Consider the following 10,095-nt stretch of genomic DNA (forward strand, 5'->3'; position numbering starts at 1 on the left):
AGCACTCATAACACAAATTTGAGAGGAAGAAAAGTATCCAGATCTCTGGAAATGTACTTATGATTCACAATGTCACAAACATATGTGAAGAACTTTYAGTTGCAAAGGCATCCAATATATCTCTCACAGAGAACAATGGCAAATAAAAGACAAAGGAAGGGTCCTGAACACAGTGAACTTTCTTTACGTTAAACATATGTATAAGACAGTGGCTACTTGACTATTCTGTAGAGTTGCCTTGCCACCTTCTTTAATACAGAAATCAGCTGAGATAACTGCCCTTGCATATTGGGGTTTCCAGGTACATCATACAGTTTTAATGTTAAGTCTTCCATTTAGAATGAAATTTRGGTTACCTAATCAAAACCATGTCAAAATTAGACTGCCAGTCTAAATTTCTCAGTTTACCTCTCTCTGCTTAGCAGAGAGAGACAGGCTTCTGCAGTGGGTGATTCACCCCAGCCTTTGGTAGAACTCTCAAGATATACAGAGTGGAGAAAGCAAGGTGAGCTAATTCCAGACTGTATTCTTTCTAGCYGCTTGAGTTGACTTTAAAGACATTAATGTAAAAAAAAGAGAAATAAAGAGTATTTTGTTTTTCAAATAAAAATTTTGACTTGTCACAATTCCAAATGATGATCTAAGTTTCATGTGTATTCCAAAAATGTATTGTATATAGATTTGTAAAGCATCTTTGTTACATAGCTGAATAAAAGCTGTTGCAAAGAAATCGAGTGTAGACCATGCAATTCAACCACTTTTTGCAGCCAGTGAGACTGTTTTTATCATATCATAATGGAGGTCATATATGTCACTGTCTTGAACAAGTGGTGATCCCCTGCTGGGTTTGGTTTTACTTCATGAGATTTCAGAATCTCTGGAAGTCTTGATGTCTTTCATGCATGACAATGACTTATTTTCTTCTGGTAGCAGCAACATATGGCAATAACAATAAAATGCAAAGAAAAAATGCAAAGATTAAAAGAATAGAACTATCATTGAGATGCTTGTCTGTGTATCCATTTCTACACCCTTGATCTTCTATCAAACTAGTCATTCATATTCTTTCTCTCTGTGTATCTGTTTTATGTTTACAGACAGTTCCCTGTTAATGTATGTCATTGCTTCAGTGCAGCTACAGGTGCTTCCAGAGAGTGATTCAGGATTGAGGTGTCTCCAAGGGACAACATATCCCATTCATTCCCCTCAACTAGCTACAGAGGAGTCTGGGCTGACTAGGCTCCCAGATTAGGAAGTTATAACTTTTAAACTAGTATCTGTTATCATTTCCCTACTGTCCTCTTGCCTCATACATTTTAGGAGACCTGGAGTTTGGCTGAGGTTTGAAGCAGAGCACAGTGGTTTCCAGCCTACAGCCTGTGTTAACTGGGAGCTACAAGAAGTTGGTTGCGGTGGGTCCATCTGGTCCTCAAACATCTTAGTGATTAACACTAAATTCTAGGGACGTAGTCATTTTGATGAGCTGGGGAAGTCATTCCAGCTGGATCAACACCACCTTCTTACAACAACTCAATAGGTTAGACCCAGATCTGCATCTCCTTGACCATGCTTTAAGTGTATGTATCTAATTTTTCATATACAGTGTGTAAGTTTTGCTATCTTGGTTCAACTGATGGTCAATAACTTCCTAAATGCTGGTAACAAGACAAGACTGAAATGTGAAATATGTTGATAGTTTTGAAATGTGARGATAATCAATTGTATAAATATGACAAGGTGCTGATACTACGGTTGATGCTAACTTTGCGTCCAGCACCACATTATCCTCCCTACTGTCTGCTCCTAAGTGTGCCTTTACTTCTCCACTTTGATTCCCCAGCCTGCCTCCTCACAGTTATGGTGCAGAATCTTTTCCCTTCCTTCCCTCCTTCTGTCTGTAGACTTAGTGTGGGTTTATGGGAGGGGGAGCCAGTAAGGGAGGAGATCATTCTGGATTAGTGACTGTCATACACCAAAATAAAGGGTATCAATTTTAGCAGGGCTTCAACTGGCATAGCATCCATGGTGAGATGATGTTCCCCCAGCGTGTGCCCTGCAGAAAGGTTAGTCCACTTAGAAAGYAGGAAGATGGGAGACCTATCCCATGCTTACTTGTCTCTGCCTCAAAATCCCATTGACCATTATTCAAGACATTTATTAACACATCAATATTTGGTAGAATCCTAAGATTTGTTCAAACATCTAAATTATCAAGGACTCAAGTGGCTTGCAGCTTTTCCTGTGTCCACAGCCTGCTTGCAAAAGTAGTGTGGAAGCGTACTGGGGAGATGGGGAACGACAAGCTATCAAGGACTGGAAATAGTCCATTTTGTTCATGGGAGTAAGAAAACCCTGTTCAGCAGTAATGTAGAGTAGAAAAAGCATGAAATCCACTGCCTTTCATGACTCAGAATTCAAGCCCATCATCACCCTTAAAGCCACTGAATCCAGAATACCTTTGCCCTTGGAAAACTTTCCTTTATATCTGGTCTTAAATGCTAGATTAGGGGCCTGAATCACTGAATTGGGACCCTTGAGCCTATGCTCCCCTTGAGGTTCAATGTGATTGAGAGAGAAACATTCCAATGTTGACAATTAAACTCACATCCATTCACAGTGTGCAATAAGTAACTTGAGTTACAAAACCTTATCCAGGATTCATCCAAGCTTTCTCAGTCTCAGGCAATCATGTCTAACACTCCCCCCCACCCCCAACCTCAAGGAACTTGTTAAGACAATGTCCTTTAGGACACCTATTACCTCTGACTGATGAAATGCTGGAGAAATAGAAGTTGTTTGGAGTGGAGGGGGAACAAAAAAAGAAACAAACAAACAAACAAAAAAGACTGACTATTGTTCCCCCTGGTAGTCGTGAATCTTTACAACACCTGCAATTTTCTAGTTAAAATACAGTGAGAGGTCAGATGTGTAAGGAGCTGGCTCTTGCAGAGGAAGAAATATGGATGAGTTTTATTTTCTCAATAATTTTTTAGTTTCCATTCTCTTTTTCTTTTGTTTCTTAAAGTTCCTTTTCCCCACTGCCTCATGCCTAAGTGCAAATTCTCTAGATACAGCTTGTACTGATAATGTGTTTTCTTTTCTTTGTTTTTAACAAACCACTGTGGGCATAAATTAGAAAGCCAATTAGGTTCTGTTTCAAAACTTTTAATGGCAGAAATTGTGAAAGAAAAAACGAAGAGAGATGTACGGTGGAGGGGCCTTGAAAGAGCTAACAAGGAAAGATCAGTTTAACTCTGCAAAGGTCTGGCAAATCAATGGCCTAGTTTCAAGGCTAGACCTATTTAAAAATTTATATTTCATCTTTAGTAGGCTTATTCACCTTATCCCCTTGTCATCAAATGACAGTGTCACAGTTAATCCATTCAGAGCTTGTGCTTCCGTCTTTCCTAGGAAAAGTTTCACAGATGCTGGATCTGAGGTGCCAGAACCATAAATCATTGAGACTATAAGTGCAAAATACAGTGTTTGAGTCAGCCAAGAGGCTTGTCCAGACTATTTGAAACACTGTGGATAACAGAGCTGCGTACCACAAAAATGTCAACCTATGCGTTAGTCCCAAGGACAAGAGCCATCATCCATTGAATCATGTGGATAAACTATAACAAATTGTGTAGCTGATGATGTGCAGAGGAGTAAAGTGATAMGTATTTCTACTTCTCCATTTTTGCCAGCACAAATGATCATTTATAGATGGAGTTGTAAAGAACAACTGTCAGGAGACAAACACTGGTGGGCATATTTCTGTGTCTAGGTGCATATTTCTGTATTCGTCTCACTGGCTGCAGTTTGAGTCCAAGTAAAATATGAAAGAAAAAGAAATGCTTATCCCAACTCACTATGTGGTGCTAATCTCAGTGAGATTACATAAAGAGCTTAAGTTAGCTATGTTAAATGGAGATGCGGGCATCTGAGATAGATAGTCTAAAGTCAGATGAGTGGAGTCTCACTTTGTGAAGCTATGGTCAGTGCATTTGCAATTTTTCAGTGCCTAAATTACTGCATTTGTTCTGTCCAATGCATAACTACAACTCTTCCTGCTGTTCTCCTCAGAGCATCCTTCACTTGCTTGTTCCTCAGGCTGTAGATGAGAGGATTCAACATGGGGATCACCATCGTGTAGAAGACAGAGACCACTTTGTCACTGTTCAGAGAGTAACTAGAGCTGGGACGCAAATACATGAAGATCGTTGTCCCATATAACATGCTCACAGCTGTGAGGTGGGAAGCACAGGTAGAGAAGGCTTTTTGTCTGCCTTCAGCCGAATGGATTCTCAGGATGGTAAAGGAGATGAAAACATAAGAGACCAGGATGGTGGAGATGGTGCTGAGCTCAATAACACCAGCTAAGGAGAAGAGGATCATCTCATTGATGTAGGTGTTGGTACAGGACAGAGCAAGGAGGGGAGGAACATCACAGAAGAAGTGGTTGATAACATTGGAGTTGCAGAAAGGCAGCCTGATGATGAAGGTCATCTGTATGACAGAGTTTATGACACCCCCTAGGTATGACCCTACCACTAGCTGTATGCACCGCCTCTTAGTCATAACAGCTGAATAGAGAAGTGGGCTACAGATGGCCACGTATCGGTCATAGGCCATTACAGCCAAGAGAAAGCATTCAGTTGTCACAAAGACAATGTAAAAGAAGGTTTGCCCTGTACAGCCAGCAAAGGAAATCGTTTTTGTCTCTGACAGGAAGTTCACCAAAGTCCTGGGTGCAATGACAGAAGAGAAGCAGATATCAACAACAGAGAGGCTACCAAGGAAAAAGTACATAGATGTGTGGAGTCGGGGATCACCTCGGATGATCRCAATTATCCCCATGTTGCCCAAAATGGTAATCACGTAGATGAACAGAAACACCACAAAGAGGACTGCCTTCATCTCTGGATAGTCACTCARGCCCTCAAGAATGAACTCTGCCACCAAAGTGTAATTCTCTGCCATTCAGTGTCTCATGTCTGTTGGGGAGGAAGAGAGCATTAAAACTTAAGACAATGGAACCACACTTTTTTCCCCCTCCTCTCTTTAAACTGGAGTGAGACAACTTGTTTATCTACATCTTGTGCCGATAGGGCACAYTGGTCATTCATTTCTAGGGCATTAGAAAGGGGATGACTGCACTTTGGCCATTGAGAAGTTCGCCATATAATCTAAGCTAGTCTTCCTTTATAGTTCAAGGAAGGAGATAGGCATCTTCTGAATAGGAAACATCCCAGCTTTCCTAAACATTTATCTCTGCATGCAGGAAATCACTTCTGAAGGTGTCTAACTTCCCTGATACGACAGATCTTCGGGTAGATTCATTTCCATCTCAGGATCTCATTTTGGTACCTGTAGTTTAATGGGATTGGACACAGACTAAATTATCAGCTCTGCCCTTGACCTCTTGTAATAAAGATTTTCTCTGCATCTGTTTCCCTTTCTGCCCTTTTCAAACAGAGCATAATACAATACACAGAAGAATACAGCTTTTATTTCAGTAGGGGCTCCTGGTTGGTAGTTATACTTCAGAGTAAGAAGCTTTCCTTCATTAGTTTTGGAAACAACCCTGAGGTAAAGAGAATCATGAATTTTTGGGGAAGGAGGATGAGAGCAAGGGAGCATTATGCTATCCTAAGATCCATTCAGAAAATGAGGAGGAGTTTAACATTAGAGTCTCAGAAACTTTGAGGAGAGGAAGACAAAGTCTAGAAGGGAGATCATGAAGGCAATTTTGGTCTGAAGGTGAAAGAAAAGAAACTGATCATGACAACACACAGAAAGCTTAGCCATATTCCAGTTCTTCTGGCCTTCCGTCTTTTCAAAACTCACTGTGAGCTTCAGGCTTCAGCTGTCATGTTGCTAGCTTTTCTCTTCACCTCTGTCTATGCTGTTGCCCCTCACACTGTTTAATTCCTATAGGCTTCCYTGCCTTTCTCTTTACTTTGTTCCCCTCTATGCCCTTCGACTCATGACTGCCCAGCTGTGTTGAACCTCTCCAGACGACTTGACTCACCCTTGTGCACTTTACCATTCTTCTGTCATCCCCTGTCCCTGAATCTCTCCTTCCAGCCATCCTTTCTAGCCTGCATTTAATCTTTCTAAAGCGCTGTTTAAATTGCAGCTGACCTATCTGGTTTCCAGTGGCCAAATGTGATTGGAGAGGCTATACAATTGACTTAAACAGCACAAAATCCATCTTGATTTCCCTTTGACATTCAAAGCAAACATATTACTCTTTGTATGAAGATATCAGGTACAGAGAGTTCACATGGGTTTAATAAATAATAAATAGGCCTTTCTTTCAATGCTCCAAGCTGTTATAGAATTCAGTATGTCAGCAGAGCCTACCTTGTACTTGTTTATCGCTTTCTTTTTCTCTGCTTTCAATAGGCAGGTAGCACTGATCTTCACAGTATGTGGATAAGATCAATTAATCATGCCTTATATTTTCAGAAATGGACTGAAATATGAAATATGTTTTACAGAAGTGATTTAATTAAATGCTCACTCACTAGAAGTAGTTGTGAGTATATATGAATATGAACTGTCTGTATTGTACTAACTGAAGCAAAAGTGGAATCCACAGTGTTATCACTGGCGATTGGGTCCCGGTGGAACTTAAAGTGACACCTCATGTTTTCCCTAGGGTGCTGGGACAGCAGTTTCCAAGTGTGAATTGGACCCACTCTACAGATGGAAACAAGGTACAGCTTCAGCCCCATACAGACCTGGGGATGCAGTGASAGGAAGCAAAAGCATTGTGAGGAGATGGCACATCAGTTGGAGGCAGAAGGGAGTGAAATAKTCAAGGCAAAACAATCAACCTGTCCCTGAGGAGTTGCTGTTCTAAAAGGTGATCTTCTAAATCAGCCCTGTAGAAGCTTTCATGGGCCAGAGAAAACTTTATTGTGGCACAGCACAGTATTCTGATGGTCAAGATGTTCCTAAGAACTTCTCCCATCCCGTTCTTCAATGGACAGAACTCATCTCCCTACAGCAGTTCCTTTCTCTCACTTTAACTAAAATAAGAGTCAACATCGCAGGTGAGACCAGCACTGTGCTGAGCCTAATTCTAATTGCCAAGGAGTTAGGCACCTAGTTAAGCTGGTCACACTGACAAAAGTGTGAAGCATGGGTTCCACCTCCTGATAAGAAGGTGTAGAAGAAAACAATTCAATGTTTAACGAATTTAAGATTAGAATCAAAGTCTTACCTCATCAGATGAGTCCTATAATCAGAAGAATCACTGCAAAACTATTCTCTATCAAATAGATGTATGCACTTTGTTTTAAGCTAGCAATGGTGGTAGTACAGTTATTTTTTTTTTCCTCTGGATTTTCTCCTCTCCTTTTCTCACCACTCTCATTAAACATGCCATAAGCCCCATGATTCTTGATCCATGAGGACTTTCAAATTCACAGTACTGGAGTGCATCTGAAATCTGGCAGAAGGATTTCATCTTTAACCAATTCAGGGGACCAAATCTGTACCTAGTCTAAATCAGAGCAGCCTCACTGAAAATAATACTGCTGCAATGATTTATACTAGATGAGGAGAGTCCCAGCAGAGCTCACTCTTATGAGTTTCAGGGAATAGTTAAGCCTACCTGTGGATGAAGGTCACCTTGTCTTATTGGCTGTGAAGTCTCTCCCTCCCATTTTGGATAAAACTACAGGCTCAGTAACTCTGAGAGACTAGCCCTTGAAGCCATCCTCCCAGGTTCCCAATAACCAATAATATCTCTGCTATGCTCTCCAGAGCCTAATGCATGTTTTCATCTGTTGAGGCTCTTCACTAATAGCAAGGTGTTGCCCTTATAGGGGTATGTCTACAGCTGTTGGTGGTCAACAGGCCTACTGCTTGGGAGAATAATGTCATAATACATGAGTTTTTGTCCTGTCTTTGGCTATATTTCAGTTTTGTATGAAGAGAAGTGAATCTTGATTGTATACTGCTGGTTCTTGAATGACAATCTGTATGAGCTAATAACAATTTGAATTACCAGTAAAGGCTTAATGATGTATGTAAAATGATGCCAAATTCTTTGTTAATTCCTGGCCTATCACAAAATTATTATCATAAATATTGATAATTTGTTTACATCATTGCAAACCTCAAGAGCAAGAAAAGTTAGAGATCCAAAATAATATCAGTTAATCTCCTCAAGTTCCCCCTGGAAATCAATGGAGAGATGGAAAGGTGCATCCAGAGGGCAATTGACTCCAYATACCTTCAACACACATTGTAAGCAGCTTAGGCTGTAGTAATCAGCTAGACACCTAATACAGATCGCTGGAATTACAGGAGATGAATACTGATCCAATGAGCTAGATAATAAATAAGCCTAAAGTGCTTTCATACTACTGATAACTATCAGTAGAACAATGAGGTCTTTAGGGGATCCACCTGTTGGAATATGATTGAAAACAATAGTCCATTAAACCTTTTTTTCTGTGCTCCAGAGATTTCCAGGAATATCTGAGCTCTCTTCCTCCACCTCCTCCCTCTCCCTCCCACTGCTTTTATGAACAGCAGGATCATTCTCCTGCTCCATCTCTATTGAAAGATCAAGAACCATCTTATACATCATGACATATTTTGAAAAGAGATGGTATAAATTCAAGTCTTCCTGCAAAAAGACTAATTTTCTGCTTAGGAATGTTGATAACATATTCATGATAATTTCAGTCTATTTGCCTCCGTTCAGCACCCTCAACAAATATAAATTTCTTTCAGTGTCTGAAACATCTTCAGAAATTAACAATTTCCTCTTCAAGTAATAGTACCCAATGCTTTCAGAGTAAACTGAAAAGAGGGGCAGAGTCACCAAACAAACAGAGATTTATATTTGGATTCTTGACATCCACAGGTGGGAATTTTCTCATGTATCAGTTGTCAACAGTATTAAGTGTGTACCCATGAGACAACTGCATAGACACTCTTTACAGTCAGCAGAAATGTAGCTACTGGTTCAGTTGTTCAGAAACAAATGTCTGGAACTATTTGAGATCCTTTGTACATCTCTCCTACTCTTCAGCAGTTGGTCTGAAAGGTTCTTGAATGACACAAGTCTTCCTACATTTTGTGTCATGTCTGCCAGCATTATATAGATGTCCTATGACATCTCAAATCGAATAAAGTGTGTCAGTATATTCAGTGGAGCTCAGAGAATGATTCACCTCATCCAAAGGAGACACCCACATTTTGTCACACAAATGGACTAGCTCTTCATCAATATTATTGAGAGTCTAGAAAACTGGCTGAGAGGTCGATGTATGAGATGGTTATCAGGTCACCTTGCTTCAAGTGTCTATGAGATAGGGACCTACACGTGAGGCATAGGTGTCCTGGCTTCTCTTCTAGTTCATGCAGTTCAAGGCTGTCATTCCATTACCTGAACGTAGGTATGGGTCTGATGGAAATGACACAGGACTTATGGAAAACCTATGACCTCCTGGAGGAATAACTGGAGACCAGGTGGGCTACTCTTGGGTATCTGCAATGGCACTAGAAACTAGAATCAACTCAGTCAGTGATGGCTAGAGAGCTAATCAACTCACCCAGAGAATATGCATGTGCTTGGTTAGATGGATCACCTAACCTCTGCTTGCTGCCTTACCAGATCTCCCTTGACTGTAATGGGAGTTGAAAAGGCTATCTGATGAACAACTGATCATTGCCCAAAGCCTCCGAGCCCAAGCACAGGCTTTGTGGCAGATCAAGCAAACAACCCTTCCCCATACTCCCTTCTTTTCTTTCAAAAAGACCAGTACTCTTCTGTAGCTCTTCCCACAGCCACATTACTAAAAACTTGTGTAAATCAGTTACCTTAAATACTGACACTACACACACACATATATATGTATGTATATGATGTGAATAACCATGCTGACGTAGATATTGGTGTTTTCGTTGAGCAATAAGTGGTGCTGCAAATAGCAAAGTTGTAATAGAGTGGTTTCTAYTGGTCATGCTTGAAGACCCATTTTGGAATTTTGTAGATGATAATAGTTCCACCATTATTTTGAATCCTTGTTCCCCTTGTATTGCCTACACCTCTGTAAATTCTACATTTTTATTCTCCTTCCC

The 10,095-nt window shown here is 40.5% G+C and overlaps 1 protein-coding gene across 1 annotated transcript; it reads right to left on the reverse strand.

Annotated features, from left to right (window-relative positions):
- Window positions 1-4,014: 4,014 nt before the first annotated feature.
- Window positions 4,015-4,980, reverse strand: LOC146591584 (olfactory receptor 5J3-like). Its single transcript, XM_085312690.1, has one exon. The coding sequence runs from the start codon at window positions 4,966-4,968 to the stop codon at window positions 4,015-4,017; it is 954 nt and encodes a 317-aa protein (XP_085168816.1). The 5' UTR covers window positions 4,969-4,980.
- Window positions 4,981-10,095: the final 5,115 nt, after the last annotated feature.

Source organism: Rhea americana, unplaced genomic scaffold (assembly GCF_003343005.1).
Source record: "Rhea americana isolate MKP2758 unplaced genomic scaffold, rheAme1 scaffold_37, whole genome shotgun sequence".
Taxonomy (NCBI): Eukaryota; Metazoa; Chordata; class Aves; order Rheiformes; family Rheidae; genus Rhea; species Rhea americana.